This window comes from Pleurodeles waltl, chromosome 2_2 (genome assembly GCF_031143425.1).
Source record: "Pleurodeles waltl isolate 20211129_DDA chromosome 2_2, aPleWal1.hap1.20221129, whole genome shotgun sequence".
In the NCBI taxonomy this organism is placed as follows: Eukaryota; Metazoa; Chordata; class Amphibia; order Caudata; family Salamandridae; genus Pleurodeles; species Pleurodeles waltl.
This window is the reverse complement of record NC_090439.1, coordinates 1,099,719,538-1,099,737,319: the sequence shown is the minus strand read 5'-3', so window position 1 is coordinate 1,099,737,319 and position 17,782 is coordinate 1,099,719,538. Positions and strand designations below refer to the sequence as shown.

General features: G+C 40.0%; 1 protein-coding gene across 2 annotated transcripts in view; it reads left to right on the top strand.

Annotated features, from left to right (window-relative positions):
• The window catches only part of LOC138282877 (ly6/PLAUR domain-containing protein 2-like), a 234,618-nt gene that overhangs the window by 70,049 nt on the left and 146,787 nt on the right, over positions 1–17,782 (top strand). Inside the window, exon 1 of one of the 2 annotated variants that reach the window (XM_069220868.1) lies at positions 10,911–11,084. The exons of the other annotated variant lie outside the window; for it this stretch is intronic. Coding sequence (XP_069076969.1) covers positions 11,033–11,084 — 52 coding nt within the window. The 5' untranslated portion in view covers positions 10,911–11,032. Of the gene's footprint in view, positions 1–10,910; positions 11,085–17,782 lie in introns of those variants that run through there. 2 annotated transcript variants of the gene reach the window in all.

Here is a 17,782-nt window from a genome sequence, read left to right as displayed (position 1 = left end):
TGACTTACCACCTATGGAGCACCTTAATGTTTAATTCTTGGAAATGATTTCCATACTTTACATTTTAAACTTTCATTTAATTTTTAGTAATTGAACTGCTCAGGTCTCCGTGTGTTTCCTCTTACTATTGTAAGTGATTTATTCATGTAAGTAGTTTGGTATAAGATATATTGTATAACCAAACAAATAATGTATTACTCAACCAATAGAAGTATTTTTGTCTGTATAGCATATGAACCCAGGTTCAGCGCCTTTCTCGAGTTGGCACTGGCTAGAGTTGGGAATAGTAATTCTGCCCCCTTTCACAGTCCAGCAGCATCCAAGAGTTGGCCCTGGCAGGAGTAGAAAATGGGCGACTCCATTCCGGCCTTTTTTTCAAAATACATAAGCATCCCAATTAATCTCAATACAGCTATTCTATTTTTTTTTTTACTTTAATTTTTCTAATCTTTTTCCCCCCGTCATCAATACCTCTTCTATTTTCATGAATGCCATGTGCCTGGGCAGCCATTTTGCCACTTGATTGTGTCACGTACCCATCTTCGATCGTGCAGGATGGTGCATGGGATGCGATCTGATGACTATGGTATGAACTGCTGTGCAGAAACTCCTACCTTTCGGTAAACGCCTTCGCTTGCATTTGCGAGTTTTTCCATTCCTTGAACGTTGATCCTTTTGACATTTTTACATTGTAACCTTTTTTTTCAGGATATCATTTTTATGGATTCTGGAATCTGTGCCTCACCTAACTTATGAATTTTCTGATTTCCTTTGTCAGTAAGCTATTTTCCCATTTCTCTCTGCACTTCTGATCACTGTGGTTACAGTTACCACACCAAATTAATTGCTTGGTTTCATATTCATGTTTTTTATCAATTTTCTATACATCTTTTCAGACTTACTTCCTGGATAACTTTTTTGTGACTATCCATACAGCAAAAATGTTTTCCAAGTTTTAAAAATGTTTTTTTTTTTTTTTAATTTTCCCTTAACTGCTAGTCTCCATCACTCAAATACTGGTAGTACTGATGTTGATCCACAAATGAGATATAGTCAAAATGCTGCAAACGACTTTGACAATGTGAACATTACATTTTTGGACTGTTTGCATCCTTAGACTGGAGAATTGCTCTGATAACTATTATTTTACATTATTCCTTTGTCATATTTTTTTAAACAGTTGCCCACACTATTTTGGTATCATTCACTGTGTGATCCTCTCAGCACAGACCACTTGTATTTCAAAATACTATCACAATCTGCACTGCAGAAACATTCTCCCTCTCTAGTCTGGTGCTAGGAGGACAGTAAAAAGGTGAGAAACCTGTGGTTAGAAGTATCTATCAGAATAATAGATTATTATTTTACCAATTTGAAAGGTACTCCTTTTGTTGCCCTCAGAATGATGAGAACCCTCGGATTTGGACTTGTGACCAAGGGGTAATTGACAGATCCCTGCAATGACTGCATTAGCCCACTAATCTATTAGACCCAGATAGAACTGACAACTGGAATAGGGAGCGCATGAGCTGTGTTTTCACTCTCATTTGCACTGTTTAAAACTTAGTGTAAGCTTAATACTTGCTAAATGTCTAAGCAACATTTTGTACATGCCAGATACTTGGCAGCTGTTTGTTGTCAACCAATGTTTACCTTCCAAACAGACATGAACTCTCAGGAATATTAAAGCTCGTTTGTGGCACAATAAATGATTGGTCCTTCTTTGATCACCTAAATTCGAATTTACTAATCCGATTTATCATAAGTCAAATTGAATTTAAAGCACATAATTGTGAGTGAGAAACACATTATATAATGTAGGCGTTTTTATTGGACAAAGAGCTTAATGCAATAAGGCGCATGTTAATTACTCCTGTGACCTTCTGCCAGGACCACTGAGCTCTTCGGAGAAAGCAGGTGCCATTGGGAAGTAGCGTGGAGAGAGTTTCTCCTAACTCTAGCCAGGAGAATTAAGAACATCATAATAAAATTACGTGTGAACAAAGTGCTGCATTCTTGCCATGGGCAATTTCTAAGGTAAGGTATGAGCCACAGCGTGCTGGTCTTTTTTCCCTGTTGGATTCCTGTGCCAGTAAGTTCACAGGCACATGTGAGCTGCCTTTGTTCTAGACTGAGGAGATCTAGTTTCTGTGGGGAAACAAAGTGCAGATAATGTAATTCTGGACTATGTGAGACATGAGATAAGTTTCCAAACATGTTGCATGTAACAGTTTTAACTCTAAAGGACTGAAATTTACCAATGTTGATGGTTTAAAGTTGCAAGTACGTGAAGAACCGGACTACAACAGAGGATCCCTATGTTGAATTTAGTTTAAGCTGCTGAAAGGCTAGTGCCTAGAAGCTGAGGGCTGGTCTAGTGAGTCTGGAACGACCAGTTGCTAGCCACAAAAATTGACTCAGACAGTCAAGAAGAAGATGGACCCTCTTTGTGTTGCCTGAGTGGAATATTTAGTTTCTTGAGTGATAGAAGCAGGAGACCATGTCATGTGCTAAGGATGCTCCCTTGACATTGCTTGAGGGTCTTGTACACTTAAGAACCCACCCTGAAAAAACAGGCCAAAGAAGTTGTGTAGTACTGCCACATTCAAGCAGAACCTGTAGGATTTGTTTTAATCACATCTTCACTGAAGCAATTTTGACCTGAAGAAGCTGCCGTAGGCTTACGACTACTTCAGAACTATAAATGATTACATAGCTGTCCCCCTTTTAAACTTTTTACTTTTTGAGATAAGAACTATGAGCCTGACGTTCAAAGCCCTTTTGCAGCAGCAGCTTGCCCATACACAAAATCACAGGCTGTGCATCTGTAAAAGGGCTTTCCACAATGTACAAAAACACTTTTACGAGTCTGAAAAGTCTTCCCAACTTATAAAATAGGCTTTTTGACCCTTTTGTAATGACAAATAGGAGTAGAAGTACAATAGGCTTCCCCTTCCTTAATTAGGAACAGTATGTTGGGGTGGAAACTGATTTGCAAAGGGGAAGCTGTCCATGTGAGAATCGTGTTGGTGGCCTCAGAGGGAGCAGGCATTGTTCCAGGATACTGCTGTGTGCTCGCCCAATGTCTTCTCAAACAGGAGATATTTTTATTTTAAAAGCAGGACCTGTTCCTTTGATAGACACTAACGCTTTTCTTTTTTTTTCATTTGAATGTGCAAATGCATGGATCGTAGTTTGATGACCCATGTTGTAGCTCCCTGCACATGGGAATTTTGCAATGTGACTTCTTGGTACATAGATTATGTCGCAAAATTACATGCATGGGATTTCACATAAGATTACTTGCACATTTGCACATTACTTGCACAATTGTCAATCTTGCTAAAAATACAATTTGATTTTACCCTTTATTTGTTCGACAAGCACAGCCCAGTAATCAATTTCACTAGAGAGGAATATGCACAACTTGAATAAATGAGGAGCACAAAGTCAGCTGAAAGAAAAACAGAGCCCGCCAACCATCCCTGAAACCTAAAAACACCTTGCAGACTTAAACACCACTCATCCATCAACTCTAAAAAGTCATCACCACCTCTCCAAAGCCACCCATCGTTGAACTCTAAAAACCTCTTTCTATGCCCCTGATCTCTACAGACCCTCATTACTCTAAACATTACCCATCCCTAAACAAAAAAACCCGAGCAGTGCTACACTTCACCCACATTTAGGGATTAATTTGGATTTTGGCGGATGGGTTACTCCATCACAACGGTGAAGGATAGCCTGTCCTCTGAAATATAAATCTGATTATATTTTATGCATGCACAGAAATCTAGATCAGGCCCTTAATGTAATTTTGGATTTTTCCTTAATATTATTTTCCATTAAAATGTTTCCAATAATTTTCAACTTTTTTGTATTTCCTTAACATTGTCTTACCTTAAAGTTGGTTATCCATGATTTGGTTTCGTTCAATGTGGTTTCAAAGTTTTTGTTTTCCAGTTATTCACACAATCAGGTGTCAACACCCTGCTCCACATACCTAGCAGTTTCTAAAGTGGGCTCCCTTATGGTCCTCCTACAGCACACCTCTTCAAGGACCTGAAGAATCATGAAAACATCACCCCACCCATATTGCCTGCACCACCGTCAAAGCCTTCTACATCACCTACAAAGGCATCATAACTGGCACCCCTGCGTATCTAGCTGGCAAGGTCACCATCTCAGGTGGCTTTCAGCAGATCCGTAGCCAGTACACTATTCAGAATGAAGACTAAGGCGTTGTCTCCTGTCTGATACTCTTGAAGCACTCAATACTTCCTTTTCTTGTCGCTCTCTTCTTGACCACAGAGGATGGTGGTAGAAAGGGCAGTGTTACTTGAACCTAAGGGCAAGCGAGGGATAGAAGCCGCTACTTCTGTTTACTCCTAATTGATGTTAATGGATCCCTAGCTTCCCAGGCTGGAATCCAGAAACACCTAAAGAGTGAACAGTTTGCACAAGATCTAAAAGTGTTTCTGAGTACATATAGGCCTGATGCAGTATCACGTAGGACAACAGGGGTGCCTGCTCTTGAACCACAGGAAGGTGCACAAATTATTCAAATTGATTACTCAAATGATGTAGTGACCAGGAAGGAGTAGCCAACAGTCTGACAGGTTTACCTCTGTCAATTTATCTAAAGACCACCGAATGACCTCACTCGTGCATGTAGATTTTCAGATGGTCAATGCAGGTGAGAGCAGGCAGGACCGTGATGTTACACTCTCTTCCGTTTGACCTTTTTATGTTGATCGAGACACACTAGGGAGTAAGCAATAATAAACAATTAAATTTTCTGTGAATCCCATTTGTCCCCACAATAAAGACCAGGGATGGTTGGAATAAAGGCTTAAGAATGGGTGGAGAGTTACTTAGGGCAAATTGAGAGTGCAAGAAGGTATCAGCATAGTGAAGACTTGAGTAGAAGTCTTCTGAAAAGGAATAAGTGTTTAGCATAAAGCTTCACACTTGTAAGAATAAAGTAATCAGAGAGGCCTGGTCCCCTCGAAGTCTAAAGGGAACCTGCTTTTACTCCTAACAATGCATGCATTCATTCATTTCAGGGGCCAATGAGATTTTCATCGCTCACGTAAATTGTAACATCACTCAGGTTTTTCATCACACAGAAATTCGAACAGTCTCTGCGACCTTAAACGTCCCCCGTTCCTGGTACGAAGAATAGGAGACTTTACCTGCTCATTAAATTTTCACGTCTTGTGCCAAGACCACCTCTTCTCTGGCCTTACTATCAGTAAAGCTACATTAAACTAAACTCCTTTTCTCTAGCTAAATGAGTTCTTGAAAAGTACCGGCAAAGGAAGCCACGCTATCCAAACAGAAATGCATTTCAGAACTGAGGACTTTAGTCATGCTAACTTTAACTCATCATAAATTGTGCATTTCAAATACATGGTTATACTTATGCACTTTAAAGTTTTCATACTAAATGCGAATGTGAAGAAGAAAATACATGTTACTTCAACAAATGCAACTTAAAGTGTGAATCTAAAACATGAATAATAAATATATGAAAGCATTTTAAGTGAACATTAGTGTGCATGTTTATAAAGCTTCAGGCTTTCAGTGGTTACATTTCATTAATGCAACACACAGTAAATATAATGTCAAATATAAATATATATTTGCGCAATGACTGACGTGTAAAGGATGGAGTCTAAATTGCGCTAATCCAATCCCCCATTTGATGGTGATGTAAGCCATCACAATAACACATATATGAATCTGTATGAGGTGAGATCAAGTCAAAGCCATATGTTTGCAACGCCTCTCATCTAGTATTTTCCAGATGTTTCAGATCATTATAGAATATACATTGACTGTCTTCAATTTTTATATCTGTACTAGTCCCTTTCAATCCTGTTGATTGTTGTCTTGCCTTCTTTTTCCTTTACATATCTGTATCCCTTGAAAGTAATGAACAAACATATCACACAGTTGGCAATAGCGATAAGAGGTCTCAAGATAGAACCCATTAATCCACTTCCAAGGTTTTAAAACCTTCAGCCAATCCTAGAAACCCATCTCCAATTGCTTCCCAAACGTCTGTAGCTTCCAATTCCTGTAAACCTTCTTTCAGGTCTGTAATGTTTTAATGTATTTCTTTAGGCCCTCTTTCTTGTCCAGGCTGTAGCTGGAGCATTGCTGGACCTTTAATGTCTTACAGACTCCATCCGCCTTTGTGAAAATGATGTCTAAAGCAAGACAATTCTGTGAAGCTATGGGTCTTATAACTGTCATTTCAGTGTCTACAGCCAGTAGGGAGCTTGCTGTACTCGTTGACAACTTATCTACTCTGGTGGAAAACTTTCTAATTTTGAGATCATTCAAGATCACAGCCACATTTGGAATCACTGCACCAAAAATGTCTCCCACAATCTCAGCACCACTTGCACCTCATTTGGTTCTAGGTTCTGTTTGCCATACATGATCATTCAAATGCTCCGGATGATAAATCTTTGGGAAAAACAAAATCTAAAACACATGTACCTCATACCATCCCTTGGGCAATTTGAAGTACACTCAACCCACAAACAAAATAACTCCATAAATAACAGGATCATGTGCTCCCATAAATGCTAGTCAAGTATCTCTATAATTGAAATCATGGTCATGCTCACTCTTACCCCTGAAAGATTTGTTAAGGGAAGATTAATTCCTACTCACACATAATTTCCCTTTATTTTGCAGGTCTAAATGTGGTGCAGACATGACTCCCAAATCTGTGTTTAACTTCTTCTTCATCCCACTGTCCCTTATACTTCTGATCACATCCTGTTTTCACCCCTTTCATCTATTGCTCTCTTCTCTGTCTTCTACTGAATCCAAAAACTTCTTCTCAACTTCAGCTAAAGAACATATCAGATTGTGCCTATGAGCATAAGCCATGTCCAGTGTCTTAAACGGATTAGGAAAACTCCCAACTGTCTCCATTGTCTCAGCATGGAAGTGCTTCAACAAAAGGAACTTCAGTAAATACCAAATCATAATTCAAGAAATAATATTGGAAATGTCCTGTCCCATAAAACAGACTTATCAGAAGGCTACACGTAACACCATACGTAAGAATAATATAGTGATAGGTAATTCCCTCTGCTGCTGATGCAGGAATCTGTGTACAGAAATAGCAGTCCCTTGCCTCCATAGTGTCAACATATTCATAAAGCAATTTGAAATAAGCATTTGAAGAGTAATCTCCTTTAAATGCATCTACATACAAAGACTTATAATCCAGTGCATGTCAGTTGTTATCCATACGACTCAGGGTCAAAGGGCTAAAGCTACATTTAGGCTTAACTACTATGGAAGGTCTGGGTGCAGATAGTCCTACAAGAAGAACAAATAATACTACAATAGTGACAAACAACATTTCTACTAATATATATCTATGTCTATTTGTGTTATTAGTTTCCATAACTTTCCTAGAATCAGACTGTTGAATAGAAAGCAGCAAACAGTCTTCTCCATAGGTTTCTACTTGTGCAAGACAGCAAAACAAAATTCATGATATGTGCAATGAAATTATGTACAAAATCTTCATAAGATTTCCTTAGCCCTGCTCTGTACTTCTACATAACACCCAATTGCTCCTTCTGCTGCCTCAGGCCTTGGGACTCTTCTTAATTATTTTAAACAATGCCCTTTTAATTATTTACAAGTCAAAGTTCAGTTCAACTGATCATGTCAAAATTTGCAAACCAGTTCATTCAATGAGAGTACAAGTTCGAACTCAGTTCAGGTTGCAACTCAACATCACTAAGGCTCAACTAGGATTTTACCTTTGTCTTTCAAGTTACGAGTTTCCTCCTTGCCAGTTTTATCAGCAAAGTTTGTCCATTCAGGGGATGAGTACCTCTGACATGGCACTCTAGCTCTTTTTGATTTCCTGAGTACAGACTGATCACTATCTCTGTCACTCAGATCAGAATTCTCAGTATCCTCCGGGACAGTACTCAGTGCTTGTTCTGTTGACAATCTTAATTTCTCTCTTTCTTGCCTTTGTGGCCAACTGTCCTTAGTCTCTACTCGGTGTGAAAGAGCACTAGGCCCGGTCTGAGTCTGGCTCACGTAGCTGTTCATGCCAAGACTCCTCAATTGTTAATTCATCAAGACCCTCCTCAGGCTGTGCACCCTCCTCTTGCTGTCTCTCATTTGTGGCTTGTACTTCAGGAAGAGGTACTGTCACATCACCGAGAGGACACTCCACTCTACATGTGAATCCAGTCAGGAAGACCCCTAACACTTGACAACAGTGTTCATCAGTAGGATAACTTGGCATGGTCCATGCCACCTAGGCTCCAGACATGTCGTCTGAACCTGTTTATTCATTAAAAAACCCAGTTGCCAGGACTGAGGTCATGGCACTGCTCCAGACTTGGAGTGGCGGCAACATCTTCAGTGTGGTGGGACAGAGAACAGATCACATCAGCTAGTCCCTTGCAATAGTCAAGAACCAGGTCATCTGTAATGTTCACAAGCCCATTTGTAGGCACTGCAGGCAGTCTTATGGCTCTCTCTATGATTATCTCATGAGGCTACAATCCTGTTTTTCTGTTTGGATCACTGCTGTTCTGCTTCTGTCACTTCTTCCTGCAATCTCTTCACTTCTTTCCAGGTATCAGTTGTTGTCAACAAAAGGTTACAGTTGGTCTCACCTTCAGACTTATTTGCAGACTCGCCACTGAATGTTCGTGACCCATATGCACCCATACTGTGTGACCTCATCAGCATAATGGTTGCCCACTGTTACATAGTCACCACCACTGCGGTGAGCTGAGCACTTCACAACCGCAATTTGTACAGGCAGTTCTAATGCATCAAGTAGCTACATGACATTACTAATCAGAGATCCACATGAGGTAATAAAACCACAATGTGACCATAACTATCAGACGTTGTGAACAACACCAACCCATACTGACTATCTATAAATATAGTCACTCTCAGCTGGTCGCAGACACAGCAAGCTCTAGTAAGAGCTATTAATTCAGCCACTTGTGCAGAGAACACCCCTCGAGGCCAGGAGGCTTCCACTACTCCTGAGACAGGACAGATAGCATAGGCAGCTCTCAAGTTTTCCTCATTGTTCGTTAGAAAAGACCCCACCTCCCACATGCAGTATATAATTGGACTCACCAGTGGTTCATCCTGTATATCGGTCTCGGTTTGGTGCATAGTTCAGTGACATTAAGACAATTATACTCAACCGCCCCATCATCATTTTCATTCTCTGGAAGAGGCTTAAGCATGGTAGGATTCAGGGTAGCATATCGTTTAAGGGTGACATTGTCCGCAGCCCATATAATCTGCTCATACTTTGTCAAGCGGCTGTTGGTAAATTGCTGTGTATGAGTATATGTCAACAATATATCAACTGAATGTGTGACAAGGATAGTTAAAGGTTGCCCCATCACAATGCTTTTGCAATATTCTATACTGACACCTACATCAGCCACGGCTTTAAGACAGGCGGCAGTCCTGCAGCTACAAGGTCAAGAGTAGCAGAAAAGTAGGCCTCAGGGCATCTAATATTCCCATGCATCTTTGTAAGCCCTGAGAAAGTGCAGCCCTCCCTCTCACTGCAGAAAAGAATAAAAGCTTTATTGTAATCGGGCATTCCCAGTGCTGGGGCACAAAAAAAACTGGCCTCACAATATGGAATCTGCCATAACTTTTAACAGTGTATGCATTAATTAAAACAAACAGAACCTTTAACATCAGTGGAATGTTCCCCTCCCTTTCAGTGGCCAATGGAATTTTCATCCATCTCGTAAATTGTAACATCACCCAGGTTTCTCATCCCAAGGAAATTTGAACTGTCTTCGCGACCTTGAACATCCCACATTCCCAGCACAATGAATACCACATCTCGTACCAAGACTTTCTCTTCTCCTGACTTGCTATCAGTAAAGCTAATACATTAAACCAAACTCCTTTTCTCTAGCTAATGAGACCTTGAAAGGCACCAGTAAAGAAAGACACAATATCCACACAGGAATGCATTTCAGAACTAAGACATGCTAACTTTAACTCATCATTAAATGTGCATTCCGATTACATGGTTGTACATATGCACTTTAAACCTTTCATAATGCAAACGTGAGAAAAAAAATAGGTTACCTCAACAAATGCAACTTTAAATGTAAATGTAATGTAAAACCTGAATAACAAATACATGGAAGCATTTTATATGAACATTAGTGTGAACATTTATAAAGCTTCAGTCTTCCTGTAGTTACATTTCATTAATGCTTTTAAGTAGCACACGTTAATTTTATTAAAACACAGTCAACATAATGTCAAATATAAATGAATATTTGCGCAATGACAGGCTTGTAAAGGATGGAGCCTAAATTGCGCTATACCACAGGTGAAAAAACGGACTTTCTTCTCTAAGATGCTCAAAACTTTCCTCCATTGTGCACAAGTCACACTTTTAAAAATCAGAACGCTTGGTACTGCAGTGGGCTTTTCCTCCCGTTGCTTTGTTATGCTTCTGTTTTATGTAGAAATGGAAATTAAAATGAAGTTAAATAAAACAGTGTTCTGCGAAAATGGAGGGGTCCTGCGCAGAACTCTCAAGAGTGTCTGGTCCTGATTTTATCATGGGATAAACAGGACTGCAAGTCTCAGTATGCAACAAAAAAAAAAGGGGGGGGGGGGGGGGTCTGGTTAACTTCTCGGGCATGGGCCTGGGAAATGTTTGAGCTCTGCAGACGTGCCGAGGGCAGCTGGTACCTGAAGCGCAATCAGACCCGCAGGACATCATCACTGGCACGGCCTGGCAAGGCAAGCGGTACCCTAATCCCTGGCCTTCAAGTGCCGAAACGTGAAGCGCCTGGGCGGGTCGCGCCAGTGTTAGCGCGCGCTGGCGCGGATCACCCGACTATCCGGTTCTTCACGCTCGTGCTCTCTCAGTGCTGGTGATTTCTGCTCTGCGCATTGAGTCTGTGGCGAGGGTGCACGCAGGACAGGCAGCCGGACGGTCCTCGCGCCCAGCAGTCCCCTGGAGATGAAGCCTTTTCTGCTCCCCTTCCTGGCAGCTGCCCTGTGCCTGGAGCAAGGTGAGATGTCCCATTCATTCACAGGTAGAAATGCTGGAATGGGTGATGTATTTTTCTGTAGTGCACACTGTGAGCCGAATTGCCTTTAGGCGCTACACGGAATTTAAGGAGTGTACTTAGTTTTCGCCACAGTTGAACGTTCTGAAGCTGCAATGTTCCCGCACAGCATAAAACGACTTTCCGACCTACGGCCTACCGGTGTAGGCCAAGGGGAATGTAACTGTCGATGTTTATTCTTCTTATACTTTGGGGACGCGAAAACCTTACATGTTCCCAGTCCTTGGCTGTCATTTGTCGTTGCATTCTGGGAGCTGAAGTCTCCTTCAATGGCCGTAATTGAACCAACGCAACAGACGATTTTTGTTCTGACACAAGGACACTTCGAAACAGTGACAGAATTTGCGTGTGTGGCACAATCGACCATATAATAAAGCTGTACATTCTAATGTTGTTGGGCATTATCTTATTTTAGCAACACAAAAGAATGATGGACGGAGTGCTGAAGCTTTTCAAACACTCCCCCCAGTCACAGATCTGGGTTAAACCCATCGTTCTTTTGATCACCATGCCACCCCAGTTTGAGCACTTTTAGAACTCCGTCCATCATCCTTTTGTGTTGCCATCATCTTATTTTATTCAGGGTATTTTTTACATGCCGCTAGATAGTTTGGTCGTCCAGCTATGAGCAAGCATTGTATGTTTTAGCCATTTTTTTTTTGCAAGAATCCACTTTTTCAGTGGGGGGTTTACCCCCCGTTTTCAATGCAGTTTAAACAATGTGCTTTATTAAGAGTTAGGAGCCTGGTTCTTGGTGCAGAAGCCTCACATTTTTTATGGTGATTTTACGAAAGTGAGAATGCCCTGCATCACGCTCTCCACAATGAAATAAATTCCACTGGTTGGTTCCACTCATATTTTAGATTTTGTTGCAAATGGACAAATACCACGTGCTTCCCTGGGAGAGGCTGCGTGCAGGGCAGGATGTGTTCTGCACAATGTATTCTGGTAAATAGTGCTATCATCAAGCACCAATGAGGCTCCAGCACGCGGCATCTGCTGAACAAGACAGTTTCCCATTGGTGGAAGCAGAAATCTTCTTCTGATGCAGTGATGCTGCCATGAATCTGCAGGGTACCGGTCCTCGAGAATTTCATGAACTTGGCTTATATGGCATTCGTCCTGTCAGGTCAATGGGCAGTCATGTTGACATGGAATGATCTAGCAGCCTTAAGTACTTGGTGATGCTATGAAATAGCCCGCAGTAGTACAAAGTAATCGAGCTTCATGGTACAAGGGCCCACAGTGAGCTTGAATGGTACTTAGAGCGTTCAGGGGGTGATGCTCATATTTTTTAGCTTGGTGGGATTTCAATTGACAGGTCCCTAAATTTCTGAGCTTTCTCTAGTGCTGATGTTCCTCCCGAAAACACAACACAATTTAGAAAAGTTTCAGGTGCTTTAGGTTGGTTTTCAGCATGGATTATCTGAGCCTCCGAGTCACCAGACTTGGCAGGTTCAAGCATTTTCAGCAGTGTGTGAAGCTCGGCTGCACTGCAGATGGAGAGATAAGGTATGTCTCTCCCATCCCTAAGTCACTGAGCAAGAAAACACCAAGACACTCTGTGCCTTCCATCAGAGGATAAGACGCTGTGCAGTGGTGTTTAGGCCTCAAGGTTTACATACATGGATTGGGGCATATCTGCTTGTTCATCTCCAAGAGAAAATGGATTGCGCCCCAAGATGTCAGAATCCTCTGAAAAGGCTTCCATGTACTCCTAGTACCCCTTAAAGAAGGCTAAAAATTAATTAACTCCCAAAAGAGTGGGTTAGGAAACCTCTGACAGAACAGATGTGCTTAGGGAAGTTGTCATAAAATCAGCGATGAAATACATTTTCAGTGTATCTTTTATAAACGATTAGTTCGGGAAATGACACAACCATAATGTCTTTATTGCAGGAATTCTAACCAGAAAGCAATGCAACCGAGGTACCCGGTATAGGCCAAGGGGAAACCTAATCTAAAACAGACTTTCAGAATATTAAGATAAAATGCATTTACATGCAATAGATATCACTGGAAATCATTTCTAAAGACAGTGGTTACTTTTAAAAACTGGCATCAATTGGCCCTGAGAGACCTACACTGGACACCTTTGCGACGGAGCAGTAAAAATGGTGGCATAGAGACTATCCCCAAATTATTGAAGATTGACAAGATCTAAAACCCTCGCACTGATCAGTTGACTTTTTAATCGCTTGCAAAAAATAACTACATTTTCAGACCATGCAGAGAACATGCACTACTTTTAATAATCTGATCTGTCTATGGTAACATTAGGAGCGTCTTGTTAATGATCAATGAAAATAATTAACAAATTAAATTTGAGATTTAAAACTAGTTTCACCATGGTGAGGCCATTCCTTCATATATTTTTGAAGATACATTTCCTTTATTCACCAATCTATACTGTTGTTTAGTATAGCCTTCCGCAAAGAGGGTGTCTGTTCTGACTCGCTCGAAATGGACAAGACTACCTCGATAGCACTGACAGGCACATCCAAACAATCTGTCAAACTTTCAAGCCATGACCAACCTGCCCTGGTTTCGAAAGATTCCAGAACAATGTGTAGTTATTCAGCCCCATAAACAAATAATCTACTGTCTCCTGATCAGCCTCGTTGTATGTGTGGATGTAGCATAGAAAGTGCCACTCCTAAAATCCTACGCAGCATCACTCCCTGACCTGTGACGCTGTGGTCTGTCTACTCATCCTTTTGTACCTGTTGCTGGTGTTCGACACAGTTGATTACTAGATGTTATTGGAAGTCGTAAAGTTATGCGTGTGTTTCGAAGTTGTAGTACTGAAATGGTTTCCCTCCTTTTCGACTAATCGAAGATAATTGGTTAGGGTTGGTAAACATATATCCAGAGCTGCACTGGAAACTTTCAGTGTTCCTCAATGCTCAGTTCCAGATGTTTAATCTCTACATGGAGTTCCCAAGAATCCACATGGGGGAAACACTGGAGGTCACTCATCACTGCACATAATACTCAAGCGTTCCTGAAATTCCCAGCAGTTCTCAAGACCCATGAAGTCCTGTCTGCAAACTTGGAAAAACAACTGGATATCTATTAATCTCCTGAAGCATAATCTTGAAAAAATGAATACTTCCGAATTAAAATCCAACACAAACGCAAAATAAATGAGAAGAGTTTCAGTGAACAAGTAGTGGCTACCAAGGTGAAAACCCTTGAGATTCTGGACTAGCTCTATTTTTTCCATGTTATATGCACAACTTACTGCTGCCCCATCAGCTTTGTTTGCCATCAAAAAACTTAAATCCTTTCTCCAGACTGTTGTTTTCAGGTAAATGGACCGATCTTTGGTCCTTTTCAGAACTGACTATGGGAACTCTGTCTTGATCTGTGCACCTTCCTCCCATGTAATGCCCATTAAGGCTGTTATACACTCTGCACTCAGAATGATCCCTGGCACAAACACATCAGTCCCTGTCCTCAAAGACTTTTACTAGCTCCCGTCCACAATAAAATAGAAGCTGCTTGCTTTGCCTACACCTCAACAATCTATTCTATGGCATCAAAAGACCTGGAGGCATCAATAAAACTAAGGATTTTACAAGTCCTCACCCTAGAAACCAGACAAAGCAGAAGCACAAACATTCTCTGCTGCAGGAACCAAGTGACGGAACTCGTTACCAGTTGAACTAAGAAAGTCCAAATCCTTACCGCTCTTTTGAATTAACTGAAATCTTTCCTCTTAAACCTACATCTGATCTAACGTATTTATCTTGTGTCCAATGGTGTAGCTTCAATTTAAGAAATCAATCTCTGATCTCTATCCTCTTTCCCTCTACACAGATGTTTTCCTTACTTTTGCTCCTCCCCATCCCTCGCCCTTCTCTCCAGACATCCTTTCCATTTGGCATCCTCCCCTACAGCATCCTACACATTCTTAACAACTCATTCACATTCAAGAAGCTGACTTTTCCACTCCTAGCTTTCTCACCAAATCTCTTCTGCTCCCTTGTCTTGCTCCTCTACACTTTATCCCCAACCTTTTCAACACCCTTTTGTGCAGGTTCATATCTTCCGTCAGTAACAGAACTGATTTGATTGTTATCCTTTGTTCTTTGTGAAGCTCTCCTAGTTGTAAGTACAACTCATCGGTGCCTTTGAATAGAATACACTTCATAAGAAAGCATTCATGAGTGAATAAATGTTTGCCCAGGAGACATGGCCTACATACAGCGCACTTGTCTTAGATACAGATCCTATTCGAGTCATAATAAATGGCTTTGATGTACTGTTAATGTGTGGAAAATAACACACCCTGGGATATTTATGCTTCTAATGGATGTGTTTTATTTATTTATTTTCTTAAAGTTTTTATTGATTTACATATTATTAGTTGTGGTTGCACATTCAAGATCCATGACAATACTGTTAAGCAATTAAGCAGATTGGTAATTCTCGAAATTCACATAAGGCTAGCAAGGAAAAAGTATATCTCGGTTGTTCAACTCGACAAGGCAGTCGCCAAGGGTGTGCTTAACTAGTCATTTAACCAATTACCGAAGGCATATTTAGCAACAGTGAACATTTAGCAGTCTGGTAGTCATGCAGGGTGGCTCTGACTGTTGTACCGAATGACAGAAATAAACAATTTGTCTAATAAAAAAAAAAATATATATATATATATATATATATATATATATATATATATATATATATATATATATATATATATATTTCGTAACCAAGTCCCGGAATGCAGGTGCTCCACACAGCGGTCCTGGATGGGTTCCGAGAGACCCTAATATAACCTAAAACACTCCTTCCAATATCAGGAGAACCAGGACACCTCCAATATGAAAATTCAGTTTATTTCAGCACAAAATCCAACGCGTTTCGGCAACAGCCTTACTCATGGACATCACATAAATGAAGTGCTTCACATATATACAGCCCAAGTTGGTCATAGAAATAAAGATAAGAGTGAAAATAAAAATAAAAATAAAAATAAACAACAGACAAATCCTAATACACCCACAGAAGAACACGTATTTGTGGTGGCCATCTTTAAAGTGCACATTCAATCTTAATACCATGTAATAAATGTTAAATAATTTTTAAATAGTTTTTAAATCCCACTGATATCCCTCATAAGATTTACATTATCAAAAGACTTATTAAAAGTTACTTCTCATGATGTTACTCTTCAAACAATTGGTAGAAAATATAATAAATAAATAAATATTTGATACACCATTGCAAATTTATAAAATAATTCAATTTTTAAATATCTCAATTAAATATTACAATTAGATACCAAATACTAAATATTAAATATTAAATATTTCATTTCCATGACGTTTGAGTAGAAATATCCATATATATTTTATCAAGTTAAAATCCAATATATTTTATAAAATATTTCATATAAATATTTAATACTCAAACCTATGTCTCAATTACTACCATTGTATCATGTACTGCCCAAGTGGGCATATACATTCACAAGTAACTATCCTGGAGGATAACATATCATTTCTGATGTTATACATAAACGACCTCGTTCTACTAGTGCATCATGACTTCTTAACCCAAGTGGGTGGACATACAAATTTCATTCATAATAAAAAACTAACACCTCTCCATATCTTAATATACATTGAAATAACACCAACACTACAAAATACTATTGTAATAAAAAATGCTCATTGTACTACAAATCTACCACATATCTTCAAAATATATTAATTACTCTAGATGGATACTCAGTTCCTCACTCGAATTCAGCCCTACAGGTTCCAATGTCTCAAACTCAATTATGTATTTAGACTCCAAAGTGCGTAACGTCCTTACTCTATTACCGCCCCTTTTGTTGATCTTGACTTGATCAATGACCACAAATTTCAATAAATTCTCATTACCAGAGTGTTGCTTGAAGAAGTGCCTCGCTACCGGATAGTTTTTATCATAATTCTTGATAGCTCGTCTATGTTCCAGAACTCTTTTCTTTGCGCTATGTATCGTGCTCCCCACGTACAATTTGTCACATGGACATATCAGACAATAAACACAATAAGTTGTGTTACAATTAAAGTTCCCCCTAATTGTAAAACTGTCTGACATCCCTGGAACATTTAATGTTCTGCAGTTGTTACTAGTTCTGCAAGCTTTGCATTTCATACAACAAGCAAAACCTGCCAATTTAGTATTCTCCATATGTCCCTTCAGTGTTACATCATTACGACATAAATTGTCTTTCAAAGATCTATTTCTCCTAAAGGTTATTTGAGGATTGTCACCAATCCAATTGTTTATGGTGGAGTCAGTCTGTAGAATGTGCCAGCTTTTGCTAAGAATAGACCGTATTTTATAAGACTGATTGTTGTATGTCGTAATGAATCTGATTGGGTCATTGTCCTTCACCTGACTCTCATTCGTCCTATACAAAACATTCGTCCTATACAAAACATCATCTCTCTTCAAAGACTCTACTTTCCGTCTAGCTTGATTAATAACTTTAACCCCATAGCCTCTACTTCTAAATCTTTCACACATTACCTCACATTCCTTTTGGAAATCTGCTGTCTCACTACAGTTCCTCCGGGCTCTCAGCAATTCCCCATATGGGATGCTGCGTATCAAGGTCCCTGGGTGTGCACTATGGG